Source organism: Lacerta agilis, chromosome 6 (genome assembly GCF_009819535.1).
Source record: "Lacerta agilis isolate rLacAgi1 chromosome 6, rLacAgi1.pri, whole genome shotgun sequence".
NCBI classification, from domain to species: Eukaryota; Metazoa; Chordata; class Lepidosauria; order Squamata; family Lacertidae; genus Lacerta; species Lacerta agilis.
In genome coordinates this window covers 14,673,278-14,689,657 of record NC_046317.1, presented here as the reverse complement: position 1 = coordinate 14,689,657, position 16,380 = coordinate 14,673,278, and the positions used below count along the sequence as shown (strand labels likewise).

The 16,380-nt window shown below is 45.0% G+C and overlaps 1 protein-coding gene across 1 annotated transcript; it reads right to left on the bottom strand.

Moving 5' to 3' along the window:
* Positions 1–2,227: 2,227 nt before the first annotated feature.
* On the bottom strand, positions 2,228–9,762 carry LOC117047860 (complement factor H-related protein 2-like). The gene is made up of 4 exons (XM_033151087.1): positions 9,666–9,762; positions 8,598–8,780; positions 6,607–6,806; positions 2,228–2,365 (listed from the first exon to the last, which is right to left on the bottom strand). Exons 1-4 carry the CDS (start codon positions 9,727–9,729, stop codon positions 2,228–2,230), a joined length of 585 nt encoding a protein of 194 aa, XP_033006978.1. The 5' UTR covers positions 9,730–9,762.
* Positions 9,763–16,380: the final 6,618 nt, after the last annotated feature.

Below are 16,380 nucleotides of genomic sequence, written 5' to 3'. Positions count from 1 at the left end.
TACAAGCCATAACACAGGGAGCTGATGAGACCCCATCCTCCTTTTACACACGTCTCATAAATGCATTCAGGACGTGGGGAGGCATCGACCCCGATCTAGCGGAGAACCAAATAATTGTGAAAAGCTTTTTCAAGGACCAATGTAATGCAGATATTAGGAAGGTCCTCTCCCTACAGCTTGGCTATGAGGGGAAACCTATCAGTGAAATCCTGGCCATAGCAAAGACTGTGTTTGACGGAAGAGATGAACGAAGGAAAAAGGAGGCTAGGAAGGAAAAGGAGGAAGATGCCCGTGTGTTGGCCCTAGCCCTAGGCGTTCCACAGATTGCCCCGACAGGGAATAATGTTCCCTTCCACAGAGGTCCGCCCGGGAACCCCAGCTTCCAACCGTCCGCTGGAAACCTACGAGGGCAACCCCAAGGCAGGGGAAACGGCTTTAACCGAGGCCCAGCCCCCTACGGGAAACCAGGGTTCAGCCGCCAGCCCGGCCCCTACCTATGCTATTACTGCAATCAGGAGGGCCATTTCCGCCGAAATTGTCTGATTTTCTATAAAGATATGGTGTCGGCGAATCCGCAAGGGATGGTAACCCAGACCCTACCACCACCCCAGAACCCCACACCGAACGCTGGCCCAACTGGAGGAAATCCCTTTCATAACCAGTTTACGCAACAACGCACCCAAGCCTCACAGCCGCCACAACCCTATAATTATTGACAATTAGCAGGGAATCCCGAAGAGCCAGCCCTAGTTTGCCCGACTTTCCTGTTGTCCTCGCAAGATCCCATCTGTACACTTAAGATTGATGGTCGCATGATTATGCCCCGAGCCTGGGTCCCTAGACATTTGCGCGTGTTACATAATTTCACCCATTGGGGAGCCAATCGCCTAGCAGACAGCCTTCTTAGGAATTGGTATGCCCCTGGTGCACATCAATTTGCCAAATCCGTGTCAAAGAACTGCCCCATATGCGCAGACTTCAATCCCAAGAGAGAACCCCGAGGTCCCCCCGGTTCCCGACCTTGGGCATATATCCCCTTCAAGAGTCTTCAATTAGATTTTGCCGAGCTCCCCAAATGTCAAAACTATCGGTACATTCTCATTATCACGGATAAGTTATCAGGCTGGCCTGAAGCTTTTCCTGTAAGACAAGCTAATGCGCAAACTGGGGCCAGAATCCTTATGCAAGAGATCATTCCTAGATATGGGGTTCCACGACGACTTGACAGCGACCGCGGAACCCACTTCTCTGCAGAAGTCGTCCAAGCAGTTACCAAAGCTTTTGGGATAAAATGGGAATTACATAACCCGTATCATCCTCAGTCTTCCGGCCAGACTGAGCGCATGAATGGACTCATAAAAACTCAGTTGGGGAAACTGTGTAAGGCCACCAACCTCAAATGGATTAACGCTTTACCCATAGTTCTACATAACATCAGAAGTCAACCTAGGGGACCCACAAAGCTCTCCCCGTATGAACTTTTATTTGGGAGACCTTCCCCTACCCACACTTCCCAACTCCCCGTCTTTGAGCTCAAGGCTGGGGAAGCTGAACTAGCCACTTATGTGTCAGAATTGCAGCGGCACCTTAAGAAACTGCATCACTATGCCGCAAATTGTCAAAATATCCCCCTTGACATTGACGCTCACCAGTTCAAATCAGGGGACTGGGTCAGGGTGAAGACCCACAAGAAATCCACCTTCGAACCACAGTGGGAGGGTCCCTTCCAGGTTCTCCTTACAACTCCAACCGCCCTCAAGGTGGCTGAACGTTCAGCTTGGATACATTATACCCGGTGCAAACACGCCTCGCCTCCCGACGACGACGTGGCAACAAGAGACAACCAGGAACAACCAGCCACCGACCCAGATGACACCTCCGCGGCTCCAGCTCCTTTGCATCACACCGCCACGCCTGTGCCAGACACCGTAGAGTCATCCCCGGATCCTTCACCACACCTCCCACCAACGTTCCCAGATGACAGCGGGGGTAATCGTAGTCCCCTAGCAGCTGGAGAGGGGTCCTGGAAGAACCCTGAAGAAAAGTGGCTCTCGAGGATACTTATCGATCCTAGCCCAGAAGATCCAGACCATCCTCCCATCAGAATGCAGTTTCGGAAAGAGGCTCGCCCGTGACGAGCCTTACCCTCCCCTCTTCCCTTTAAAACACCACCCCCCTCCTTCCCTTCTGTCTCATTCCCCCTTGTCTGTCAATCTGCTCTCTTTCCTCACAGGTAGACCTCGCCATGGATGTAAGAAGCCGGAAGCTCACCAGGATCATCGTAGCCGCCGTCCTGCCAGGCTATACCCTCGAGAGCACCACCCAGCCCTACAACTGTGGAAGAAACCCGTCGGAACACTTCTTCCTAGACCAGACCGCCCTTGGAACCCCAGGCCAGCCCAACTACAACTCCTTCGGTGACTTCCCATTCTGCCTGCCGGGAACCAGGACATGGCTCCATCACGCGTTCCGACCCTGTCTCCAAGGCTTACAGGTCTGGGAACTTCTCGTCAGGTCAAGCTCCTTTGAAATCTTTGGTAGAGCTTTCTTCACCCTCGACCAGCAGTGGAACCGTTTGACTTGCCACAATGGGACTACCTTGCAAGGTCGTTGGGGGGGAATTCACGCACCCATACTTCCCCCAGGACCAAGGACATGGACTTTGGGAGGGCCACACAGATTCTTTTTACACCGAACATTGGACCTATGGGTTTTACTGCAGTGACTCCGCCTCCGCCTCTTCCATCCAAGGGCAGGGCGTGTAAGCTCATCGGGGCAGAGTGCTGTTCTTATGTCACGGACCAAACCTTCAACATCTCAGCCCACCTAAACGCCATTGCCTCCCTCACCGGTAACCTTAAAGGCATCCAACATGAGGGTATATCCGACTGGGACCCATGGTCATGGCTCCCTAATACATCGTGGATACGTGAAACAGTGAAAGGAATACTTTTTATAACTGCCTCTGTGATTGCAATAGCTGCCTTCTTCTGCTGCTGTTTCCAATGTTTCCCCATTGCACTGCGTTCAGCTTGACCCTCCCCCCCTTCCTGTCCAAGCCCCCTTGGTGCAGCTCCATGGAAACCCGGTACCAATTCCTATGTACCACTTAGGGGGCGGCGTCTACTCCACTAAGGATGTGCGGCCATAATTTTGTGCCAAAATTAAGCCGCAGAGAGGGGAAATGTAATAGGAGTATACCCATGTCACCTACATCTTCGCCCCACCACCACCCCTACGCACAGAGAGGGGACCTGAAATCCACTGCAACGCCATTTTAGATCCACTTCTTTCCAGAAGCAGAAGGACAAGTTGGCCAGAGAGGGGAGGGGGAGGCGGGCGATAACAATTCGGATGTTCAGATGCAAATCTGACCGCTCATTATCATCCAATCACCCACATCTCCGCACCCACCCATCACCTGCAGCCAGATTAGCTTCCCCACCCAGCCCCTCCACCGTTTGCATATCTAAATGCATCAGCCAAAACCCAGTGAGTGAAAACAATAGACAAACATTGCCTCAGGTCCTGACCGAAATAAACATCCTTATCGCTGGGGCTGCCCTTCCTCAGCGCACCCCACCCGAACCTGCAAAAACACCGTAAAGGCGTGCCTTTTTCCCTAATTGCTAAGCAGATGTCTCCCCTCTGTAATCGCTGATTTTAATGTGCCCTTTTCACCTCCAAAATGTCATGTATCGTTACGTTGTGTGTGGGTCTCTGACATTGTATCCAAAATGTAACTCTTGATTCTCCAGCTATGTACCTTAAATGTATCCCTGCACTCCATGTATTTTTCTCTGTAACAACTATAAGGTTATAAGGTTATCTGCACTCTGACTGTATCAAAATTACGTTGCAAAGGGCTTCCTCTAGCTGCCGCCCTTCATAAAGACCAACTGCCACTCATCCGGGAGCTGTCAGATTCCCGTCCTCAACATTCTATGAACTGTCAAATTGCTTCCCCTATACCACAGCGCCATCTACTGGGTCTACCACCAAAGCAGCAGGATAAAAGACAATGGAAACATCTGCCATTCAAAGAGAATCACCTTTATTCATATACAAAACAACACGGACGTTCACCCTCCAGGAAGTTCCGATCACCAACTCCACCCTGCAGGACAGAAGACAACAGGAGTATTAGCAAGTCCAAAGAACCGGCAGGAAGACCACTTCGTCACTATTGTATAAGCCATCTCCTTGTACTTACCTTATGTAAATCCCTCCTTCCTGCTCTTTTCCTTCCATTCACCTGTATGGGAACAAAAATGTATAAAACCCTCCCTGTGACTATACTCATGGTTCTCTCTCTTCGTGATTCTACACGACGTAGGGGAACCTCTGTTGCAACAGATCCAAATAAACGGGAGGGCTGTGCCTTGCTTTCCCTTCTACCAGCTCCGGTGTCGCCTCTGTTTTTCCAGCGTAAGTGGGGAGCTCAGAAAAGGTGTGGGCTTCTCAGGGCTAAATTTCCGGAACTCCTCCTTGGGAAAACCGGGCCCCTTTTTGCCTTTTTTGTCCAAAATTGGCTTACAACAGTGTCGAAGCCCAACTATACTGAGTGAACTTCTGCTTACAGCACTCAAGACATGAGATGAGACCTTTATGACATGTTGGAACTGGGCCCACAGGTCAGCACCAGAACCTTTCCGGGAGGAGATGTAACTGATGTTCCCAACAGTTGGTTTTGCTTCCACTGTCACACAAGAGACTCAAGCTATGAGGGCCTATTCTACATCAGCATATTCTAGTTTCACCATCTGCTGTGCTGCCTGCATAAGCCCCACCCCCAGTCTCTTATCAATGTTTCCTCCATTGTTACGTTCCCGTTGCACAAAGAAGGACTTTTCTGTTGACATCATCCATTTTTGGTTTACCGTGTCTGATTTGAGACTTTCTGCATTCATTGGTTTCTTGGGCCTAGCAGAGGTTGATGAACATAATAATAAGATACGCATATTTGCTAAAGCGTATTGATACTATCAGGTTAGAAATAGATCCATGACTTCTTGATCAAATTCGTAGCTACAAAGTGCTTCTTCTTAACACCCCTGTTAAATACAAAGTAAACAGTGAGAAGAGAAAGTTGTACGCATGTTATCTGCAGATACCTCATGGTCTGCAACAAAATACAGTTTTGCTAAACATTTATGGTATTAGGTTGGTTGGTATTCACCAACCTATACACACATACAATCAGCCTATGAGTTTAATTGTTGTTTCTTTGTGTATATATATTTTAAAGTTCCTGTATGTGATTCTTTCTCTTGCGATTTTACTTGTAAATGCCTAATAAAGGTTTGATAAGTAAGTAAGTATTAGGTTGGTTCCATATGCAAACACCAACAGAAACATGGATAATCTGTGGCTCTCCAGAAATTGCTACACTCCATCAGCCTCAGACAGCATAACCAATGCTCTGGAGGGCCACAGAGTCCTAAACCCTGAACTAGTATGAGCCTGTTCACACATTACATTAAATGGTGGTCCAGTCTGTGCACCTATATACGCAATAGCTGAGCTGTACAAATCCACAAGCACATACCCTTTCACACAAACGCCTGGCACATGTGTAGAGACAGCACGTGCCCATATTTAGCACACGTGAACAAGCCTTATAAAAAGGCAACACAATGTGACTTTTGCAGCTATTGTTAAAAGTTGCAAAAAAAAGAAGCACATGGCTGAGGGAGGGAGAATTTTTTGGGCATCACATCAGCTCTGCGAAAGGCATGACGGAACTGGTAAAAGTTGGACATGATATTTTACAAGGACAGGAAGAAACAAAGTGAACAGAATAATTGTCACACACAGGAAGAACAAGGATACAGTATGAGATCTTCACCTGTAGACACAAATCATTTAATGTGTCAACACGAATAGAAGTTATAAACATTACAGCTGTTGTATAAGGGATTACTATTATGACTGGAATGTAACTGAAATCAATAAGATTTTGGAACGCAGAAATAAAGTAAATAATCAAACCATCATTCTTTCATGCAGGGGGCCACCTAAATTATATAATTTGGTATTTGGATGATTGGTATTAGGAATTGTATTATAATTTGGCATTGATATAATGAGGCTATTCTTGGATTATTGTAATTGAAAACTAATAAAAATTATTATCAATAGACTTATAAAAGGATACGTACTTTCTACATCTGAGCATCTCTAGTTGATTGTCTAATCACCAAGTTCTGATTTTTACTTGTATTTTTTATATTTACTTTTCATAAGTATCTCTGCGTTGCGACAAAGGTAAGAAAGAACATCAACATTGAAAGTAAGTTGCTATATGTCCAGCACAAACCTCACAGGGACACCTGAACACCAACTGAATGCTTTTGGTAAATGGAGAAATTGGATGCTCTTTTCTGATTCCTGGCAATGACCAAATTAAAATTTGGTCGTATTTGAAAGCAGGTGCTAAATCTGACAAGGTTGAAGGTGACTGGTAATTGCAAAATCATCTATTTTGAATATGCTTCCTTTCCTAAGGGTAGTAAAAACCACAATTAGGGGGGGGGGAAACGGGACGACGACAACCATTTGTATGGCAAATTCTCTACTCTTGTGATTGAGTTTCAATATATGTACATTTATCACACAGAGAGGATACTCCAATTTGCCTTCTGTGCAAAGCGCTCGGAAGGGCGGGGAGGACGGCTGTGGTATATAACCCGATCTACAGGAAAATTCCGTTCTGTCACCAGATGCTGAATATATTTTTTGATTTCTTATCCACTTTAGCTGGATATTATAACGATCCATATCTTCTGTAGTTATTATACATGGTTCTGCAGAAAGGCACAGGTCATTTCACCTTTTAAAGATTAACTTGAGAGTGATACAACGGCCATTCTTAAACTGCAAGCTTTCTATGAAACCAATTTGAAATAAATATCTAATACAAAAGAAACCAGGTTCTCACTTGGGGGAGCACGTGTTGCGGTGGGGGCTAGCAAGACACCTCCCTGGTAGCTGGGCGGGTTTAGTTAGCTGGCCACAGCTCTTATAGGTCCCTGTGAGTTGCTGAGGAGAATTGAATGTATCAATGTTGTGATGGACAGCCCAGCATCCTTTATATTGCTCTGCACGCAGGGTGCTTCAGATCACCCACCCACCCTCCCTTTATTTTCGGCCTCTGCATTTGACCTTGCAACTGCCTGTCATGGGGTCGTCTGCTTTTGGGGCAGGGGCCCAGTAGGAATTTTGTCCATTTGGCTGATTAGCTGTTGCCATTTGGTTTTTGCCTACTGCAGTAGCAACTAGTCACAACTTGTAAGGTTGGCAGTTAGGCATTGGTTATTGTGTTGGTTACTGGAAGGGTGGTGCCCACCACCAGAATGATGATGGTGTGCAGGGAATTCCATTAAAGGAATCCAGGGGCTCGACATGCTTTTGTCTGAACCCCCAGTAAGGGGACAGGGCCACGCAAGAGCCCCTGGGACCTCTGGGGAGAAGGGGCTCTGCTCCCGGCCAGGTGGCATTCTTCCGACGCTGACCGAAAGTCAGCTCTGTCCCGGTGGACAGCTAGTCCAAACCAATGCCTACGCAACCACTCACATAATTTGTATTTTAATAAAGTTGTGGCCTAAATTATTGCCAAAAACCCAAACAAAAATTATGTCTCCAGTGTGAATTTTTTTTTGGGGGGTGTGTGACTTGGGGACCTCAACATGCAAAGAAAGAAATGAAGCTGCCTGATACTGCCTATGGCAACTGGTAGTGTCTCTATGAAGTCTGAGGCAGAGAGGTTTCCCAAATCTGCTACCTGGAATCTTTTTACTTGGAGATGCTAGGGGCTGGATTTTGGTCCTTCTGCATGAAAACTCTAGTCCTTTCCCAGAGTTATAGTCCTCATTTATCAGATCGATCATATACTTCCATGGGACTTGAGCTGGGGATTTCTTACACTGAAAGCAAGAATTATGGCCCCAGTCTAGACCAACATGTGGATTTTCTTGCCTATAGAAGGAAGGTGACTTTGTATCTATGCTCTAAGCACTAAGTTCAACATGGCCTCCAACACTGGTGATAGTTAATAGGATTGTTCCTAAAATACTGATTTTCCACATTTATTAGAAAGTGTAACCACATATATATGAATCAGAAGGCTTGATGAGTCTCCCTCTTCCACAATGCCATTGGTTAAATAGCTGATGGTCTAGAATGTTCAAAAACATTATAGCTGCTTTGCTGAAAGGTACTGTATGTGGGACATTCTTGAAATATTTATAATTGGTTGAGCTGCTGAAGCAGGAGCAGAAAGTTCACCCTGCCAAATAGGAGAACCACCAATGAGGTGGCTGTGATACCAGTTTGTAGCAATAAAGTGCACTCTAAAACATCCTGGTGCCCTCCAGATTTTGTTGGGTGACAACTACCATCATCCCTTGACCACTGGCCATGCTGGCTGGGGATAATTAGAGTGGAAGTCAAACAAAATCTAGAATGCACCAGGTGGAGGGAGCCTGCTTTAGGATCAACCCAACATCAGGATGCTGTTACAAACTTAACATTTACACTTTTCTAGGCGTATTGTTCAACAGAACATGAATATAAAAGGTTATGGCCTTTCCTCATACCTAGGCATACTGGTGCTTCTGTCCAATCGCCGTTGTTGCAATTCACCACTGAAGAGCCTTTCATTACATAAAGGCTTTGGCATCTGTATTCCACTGTTGCACCCGATGCATATTGTTTCAGGGGCATGTTGATAATATCTCCATTTTCAATAGGGGGAAGCCGACTACAGCCTTCTCCAGGACCTGCAATGATGCGTTAGATTATGCATACATTGATTACAAAAATTGCTGTTCTTGGTATGAGCTTTCGTGTGCATGCACACTTCTTCAGATTCTTCAGCATGCACACGAAAGCTCATACCAAGAACAAACTTAGTTGGTCTCTGAGGTGCTACTGGAAAGAATTTTTTATTTTATTTTGTTTTGACTATGGCAGACCAACACGGCTACCCACCTGTAACTGGAAAAATTGCTGTGTGCACTTAAATCCCAGCACACTAGTGCCTAGTGGCAGATCCATATGCCTACCAACACACTGCCTGAGTGAAGGATTTGTGAGGACATACCCTTCCCTCCACAGGAATCCAAAGGATTGAGCACTTAGAAAGAACTGCAAATGGCATTGGCTACCATACAAAAGCAGCTGTTTGGGGCAGTGCTGGATAAAACCCTGCAGAGGCCCCTAGGCAATCGAAATCGGGGGGGGGGCTCACAAATTATCTCTTAATACGTTTTTTTTTATTTTACCAATCAACAATTTTAATAAACCAATTATGATCCATTGTTGTGGGGCCCTTAAAAGGCATGATGCCTACTCTGCCTATTTGGTAATCCAACACTGGTTCTGGGTCCTGCTTCTGGAAGCCCATACAATGACTTCTGCCAGTGCAGCAGGACTTTCACCCATCTCCTACCCCAGTGCCATTGGCTCTGGAGGGAGTCAGGGAAATCCCTCAGAACAGCACATGGGGAAGATGAGAGGCGAGATTATTTCATTAGTTGAGCAGACATGCTTGCACTGATAGAAAATTTGGAAAAGCATTATGTTGAATTCCTTCCACAACAAATAACTCAATATCCATTTCCCCTAGTACTTCCCCCCCCCTTGTCTCTTGACAAATAACTTACCATTTTGGGAAGTACAGAAGGTCAAAAGGAGGAATGGAGCAAAACAGATGAGCCAGATTCTCATGGCACTTTGGGGAAGTATAGCTGCTGGTACCACAGAAGTACGTCACACTGCAAGGATCTTTCTGCTTTTGTAGTTTAAGCAATGGCCCCTATGGTATAGTTCCTTTTATTTTTATGTGGTAAAGGAGGAATGACCAGAATCACATCCAATGAGAAGGGATTGCAAACGTTCTGTGAACAGCAATTGCGAGAACCTGAGGGAGGAGCTATTTTGGCAGCAGAATCTTGCTGCCAATTGGTCTGGAAAAAGTCAACAAGACTTCCTGGCCTGTTCTGGACAACCTTTCAGATCAGGATTACAGGCAGTATTTGGCGGAATAAGTTCATGAGCAGAGCAACTTCCACTTCTGCAATGGGACTTTCATCAAAGGAAAGGAAATCAGGCCTTCCCAAGTTGACCTGCGGGAAAAACATTTTTTGAAAAAATCCCTAACCCGCGCGGTCAGAATTTCACCAAAAATCTGACGTTCTCCAATTTCCTCAAAAATGGTGCCAAAATTTTGCCAAGACTCCCCCGGAAGATTTGGCGGTGAAAACAGAAGGGTTTTTCATCAAAGGAAAGGAAATCAGGCCTTGACAGGTTGACCTGCGGAAAAAACCTTTTTTGAAAAAATCCCTAACCCGCGCGGTCACATTTTCACCAAAAATCTGACGTTCTCCAATTTCCTCAAAAATGGTGCCAAAATATTGCCAAGACTCCCCCGGAAGGTTTGGTGGTGAAAACTTAAGGGATTTTCATCAAAGGAAAGGAAATCAGGCCTTCCCAAGTTGGCCTGCGGGAAAAACTTTTTTTGAAAAAATCCCTAACCCGCGCGGTCAGAATTCCACCAAAAATCTGACGTTCCCCAATTTCCTCAAAAATGGTGCCAAAATTTTGCCAAGACTCCCCCGGAAGATTTGGCGGTGAAAACAGAAGGGTTTTTCATGAAAGGAAGGGAAATCAGGCCTCCCCAAGTTGACCTGCGGGAAAAACTTTTTTTGAAAAAATCCCTAACCCGCGTGGTCAGAATTTCACCAAAAATCTGACGTTCTCCAATTTCCTCAAAAATGGTGCCATAATTTTGCCAAGACTCCCCCGGAAGATTTGGTGGTGAAAACAGAAGGGTTTTTCATCAAAGGAAAGGAAATCAGGCCTTCCCAAGTTGACCTGCGGGAAAAACTTTTTTTGAAAAAATCCCTAACCCGCGCGGTCAGAATTTCGCAAAAAATCTGACGTTCTCCAATTTCCTCAAAAATGGTGCCAAAATTTCGCCAAGACTCCCCCGGAATATTTGGTGGTGAAAACAGAAGGGTTTTTCATCAAAGGAAAGGAAATCAGGCCTCCCCAAGTTGACCTGCGGGAAAAACATTTTTTGAAAAAATCCCTAACCCGCGCGGTCAGAATTTCACCAAAAATCTGACGTTCTCCAATTTCCTCAAAAATGGTGCCAAGATTTTGCCAAGACTCCCCCAGAAGATTTGGCGGTGAAAACAGAAGGGTTTTTCATCAAAGGAAAGGAAATCAGGCCTCCCCAAGTTGACCTGCGGGGAAACCTTTTTTTGAAAAAATCCCTAACCCGCGCGGTCAGAATTTCACCAAAAATTTGACGTTCTCCAATTTCCTCAAAAATGCTGCCAAAATTTTGCCAAGACTCCCCCGGAAGATTTGGCGGTGAAAACAGAAGGGTTTTTCATCAAAGGAAAGGAAATCAGGCCTCCCCAAGTTGACCTGCGGGGAAACCTTTTTTTGAAAAAATCCCTAACCCGCGCGGTCAGAATTTCACCAAAAATTTGACGTTCTCCAATTTCCTCAAAAATGCTGCCAAAATTTTGCCAAGACTCCCCCGGAAGATTTGGCGGTGAAAACAGAAGGGTTTTTCATCAAAGGAAAGGAAATCAGGCCTCCCCAAGTTGACCTGAAGGAAAAACTTTTTTTGAAAAAATCCCTAACCCGCGCGGTCAGAATTTCACCAAAAATCTGACGTTCTCCAACTTCCTCAAAAATGGTGCCAAAATTTGCCAAGACTCGCCCGGAAGATTTGGTGGTGAAAACAGAAGGGTTTTTCATCAAAGGAAAGGAAATCAGGCCTTCCCAAGTTGACCTGCGGGAAAAACTTTTTTTGAAAAAATCCCTAACCCGCGCAGTCAGAATTTCACAAAAAATCTGACGTTCTCCCATTTCCTCAAAAATGGTGCCAAAATTTCGCCAAGACTACTCCGGAATATTTGGTGGTGAAAACAGAAGGGTTTTTCATCAAAGGAAAGGAAATCAGGCCTCCCCAAGTTGACCTGCGGGAAAAATGTTTTTTGAAAAAATCCCTAACCCGCGCGGTCAGAATTTCACCAAAAATCTGACGTTCTCCAATTTCCTCAAAAATGGTGCCATAATTTTGCCAAGACTCCCCCGGAAGATTTGGCGGTGAAAACAGAAGGGTTTTTCATCAAAGGAAAGGAAATCAGGCCTCCCCAAGTTGACCTGCGGGGAAACCTTTTTTTGAAAAAATCCCTAACCCGCGCAGTCAGAATTTCACCAAAAATCTGATGTTCTCCAATTTCCTCAAAAATGGTGCCAAAATTTTGCCAAGACTCCCCCGGAAGATTTCGCGGTGAAAACAGAAGGGTTTTTCATCAAAGGAAAGGAAATCAGGCCTTCCCAAGATGACCTGCGGAAAAAACCTTTTTTGAAAAAATCCCTAACCCGCGCGGTCAGAATTTCACCGGAAATCTGACGTTCTCCAATTTCCTCAAAAATGGTGCCAAAATTTTGCCAAGACTCCCCCGGAAGATTTGGCGGTGAAAACAGAAGGGGTTTTCACCAAAGGAAAGGAAATCAGGCCTACCCAAGTTGACCTGCGGGAAAAACTTTTTTTGAAAAAATCCCTAACCCGTGCGGTCAAATTTCACAAAAAATCTGACGTTCTCCAATTTCCTCAAAAATGGTGCCAAAATTTTGCCAAGACTCCCCCGGAAGATATGGCATGGAAAACAGAAGGGTTTTTCATCAAAGGAAAGGAAATCAGGCCTACCCAAGTTGACCTGCGGAAAAAACTTTTTTTGAAAAAATCCCTAACCCGCGCGGTCAGAATTTCACCAAAAATCTGATGTTCTGCAATTTCCTCAAAAATGGTGCCAAAATTTTGCCAAGACTCCCCCGGAAGATTTGTTGGTGAAAACAGAAGGGTTTTTCATCAAAGGAAAGGAAATCAGGCCTTCCCAAGTTGACCTGCGGGAAAAACTTTTTTTGAAAAAATCCCTAACCCGCGCGGTCAGAATTTCACCAAAAATCTGACGTTCTCCAATTTCCTCAAGAATGGTGCCAAAATTTTGCCAACACTCCCCCGGAAGATTTCGCGGTGAAAACAGAAGGGTTTTAAATCAAAGGAAAGGAAATCAGGCCTCGACAAGTTGACCTGCGGAAAAAACTTTTTTTGAAAAAATCCCTAACCCGCGCGGTCAGAATTTCACCAAAAATCTGACGTTCTCCAATTTCCTCAAAAATGGTGCCAAAATTTTGCCAAGACTCCCCCGGAAGATTTGGCGGTGAAAACAGAAGGGTTTTTCATCAAAGGAAAGGAAATCAGGCCTCCCCAAGTTGACCTGCGGAACAAACTTTTTTTGAAAAAATCTCTAACCCGCGCGGTCAGAATTTCACCAAAAATCTGACGTTCTCCAATTTCCTCAAAAATGGTGCCAAAATTTTGCCAAGACTCCCCCGGAAGATTTGGCGGTGAAAACAGAAGGGTTTTTCATCAAAGGAAAGGAAATCAGGCCTCCCCAAGATGACCTGCGGAAAAACTTTTTTTGAAAAAATCCCTAACCCGCGCAGTCAGAATTTCACAAAAAATCTGACGTTCTCCAAGTTCCTCAAAAATGGTGCCAAAATTTTGCCAAGACTTCCCCGGAAGATTTCGCGGTGAAAACAGAAGGGTTTTAAATCAAAGGAAAGGAAATCAGGCCTCGACAAGTTGACCTGCGGAAAAAACTTTTTTTTGAAAAAATCCCTAACCCGCGCGGTCAGAATTTCACCAAAAATCTCACGTTCTCCAATTTCCTCAAAAATGGTGCCAAAATTTCGCCAAGACTACTCCGGAATATTTGGTGGTGAAAACAGAAGGGTTTTTCATCAAAGGAAAGGAAATCAGGCCTTCCCAAGTTGGCCTGCGGGAAAAACTTTTTTTGAAAAAATCCCTAACCCGCGCGGTCAAAATTTCACCAAAAATCTGACGTTCTCCAATTTCCTCAAAAATGGTGCCAAAATTTTGCCAAGACTCCCCCGGAAGATTTGGCGGTGAAAAGAGAAGGGGTTTTCACCAAAGGAAAGGAAATCAGGCCTACCCAAGTTGACCTGCGGGAAAAACTTTTTTTGAAAAAATCCCTAACCCGTGCGGTCAAATTTCACAAAGAATCTGACGTTCTCCAATTTCCTCAAAAATGGTGCCAAAATTTTGCCAAGACCCCCCGGAAGATTTGGCATTGAAAACAGAAGGGTTTTTCATCAAAGGAAAGGAAATCAGGCCTCGACAAGTTGACCTGCGGAAAAAACTTTTTTTGAAAAAATCCCTAACCCGCGCGGTCAGAATTTCACCAAAAATCTGACGTTCTCCAATTTCCTCAAAAATGGTGCCAAAATTTCGCCAAGACTACTCCGGAATATTTGGTGGTGAAAACAGAAGGGTTTTTCATCAAAGGAAAGGAAATCAGGCCTCCCCAAGTTGACCTGCGGGAAAAACGTTTTTTGAAAAAATCCCTAACCCGCGCGGTCAGAATTTCACCAAAAATCTGACGTTCTCCAATTTCCTCAAAAATGGTGCCAAAATTTTGCCAAGACTCCCCCGGAAGATTTGGCGGTGAAAACAGAAGGGGTTTTCACCAAAGGAAAGGAAATCAGGCCTACCCAAGTTGACCTGCGGGAAAAACTTTTTTTGAAAAAATCCCTAACCCGTGCGGTCAAATTTCACCAAAAATCTGACGTTCTCCAATTTCCTCAAAAATGGTGCCAAAATTTTGCCAAGACCCCCCGGAAGATTTGGCATTGAAAACAGAAGGGTTTTTCATCAAAGGAAAGGAAATCAGGCCTCGACAAGTTGACCTGCGGAAAAAACTTTTTTTGAAAAAATCCCTAACCCGCGCGGTCAGAATTTCACCAAAAATCTGACGTTCTCCAATTTCCTCAAAAATGGTGCCAAAATTTCGCCAAGACTACTCCGGAATATTTGGTGGTGAAAACAGAAGGGTTTTTCATCAAAGGAAAGGAAATCAGGCCTCCCCAAGTTGACCTGCGGGAAAAACGTTTTTTGAAAAAATCCCTAACCCGCGCGGTCAGAATTTCACCAAAAATCTGACGTTCTCCAATTTCCTCAAAAATGGTGCCAAAATTTTGCCAAGACTCCCCCGGAAGATTTGGCGGTGAAAAGAGAAGGGGTTTTCACCAAAGGAAAGGAAATCAGGCCTACCCAAGTTGACCTGCGGGAAAAACTTTTTTTGAAAAAATCCCTAACCCGCGCGGTCAGAATTTCACCAAAAATCTGACGTTCTCCAATTTCCTCAAAAATGGTGCCAAAATATTGCCAAGACTCCCCCGGAAGATTTGGTGGTGAAAACGTAAGGGATTTTCATCAAAGGAAAGGAAATCAGGCCTTCCCAGGTTGGCCTGCGGGAAAAAGTTTTTTTGAAAAAATCCCTAACCCGCGTGGTCAGAATTTCACCAAAACTCTGACGTTCTCCAATTTCCTCAAAAATGGTGCCCAAATTTTGCCAAGACTCCCCCGGAAGATTTGGCGGTGAAAACAGAAGGGTTTTTCATCAAAGGAAAGGAAATCTGGCCTCCCCAAGTTGACCTCAAGGAAAAACTTTTTTTGAAAAAATCCCTAACCCGCGCGGTCAGAATTTCACCAAAAATCTGACGTTCTCCAATTTCCTCAAAAATGGTGCCAAAATTTTGCCAAGACTCCCCCGGAAGATTTGGTGGTGAAAACAGAATGGTTTTTCATCAAAGGAAAGGAAATCAGGCCTTCCCAAGTTGACCTGCGGGAAAAACTTTTTTTGAAAAAATCCCTAACCCGCGCGGTCAGAATTTCACAAAAAATCTGACGTTCTCCCATTTCCTCAAAAATGGTGCCAAAATTTCGCCAAGACTACTCCGGAAGATTTGGCGGTGAAAACAGAAGGGTTTTTCATCAAAGGAAAGGAAATCAGGCCTCCCCAAGTTGACCTGCGGGGAAACCTTTTTTTGAAAAAATCCCTAACCCGCGCGGTCAGAATTTCACCAAAAATCTGACGTTCTCCAATTTCCTCAAAAATGGTGCCAAAATTTTGCCAAGACTCCCATGGAAGATTTCGCGGTGAAAACAGAAGGGTTTTTCATCAAAGGAAAGGAAATCAGGCCTACCCAAGTTGACCTGCGGGAAAAACTTTTTTTGAAAAAATCCCTAACCCGTGCGGTCAAATTTCACAAAAAATCTGACGTTCTCCAATTTCCTCAAAAATGGTGCCAAAATTTTGCCAAGACCCCCCGGAAGATTTGGCATGGAAAACAGAAGGGTTTTTCATCAAAGGAAAGGAAATCAGGCCTACCCAAGTTGACCTGCGGAAAAAACTTTTTTTGAAAAAATCCCTAACCCGCGCGGTCAGAATTTCACCAAAAATCTGACGTTCTCCAATTTCCTCAAAAATG

Excerpts from the sequence above, each read along its gene's own strand:
- LOC117047860 (XM_033151087.1), bottom strand. The coding sequence starts at position 9,729 with ATGAGAATCTGGCTCATCTGTTTTGCTCCATTCCTCCTTTTGACCTTC. Across the intron at positions 6,807-8,597 it reads AGAAGCACCAGTATGCCTAG|AACCATGTATAATAACTACA; the intron begins GTATGAGGAAAG and ends GCCTTTCTGCAG. Across the intron at positions 2,366-6,606 it reads ATCCTCTCTGTGTGATAAAT|GAAGAAGTGTTCCGACGGGT; the intron begins GTACATATATTG and ends GGTCTGGTCTAG.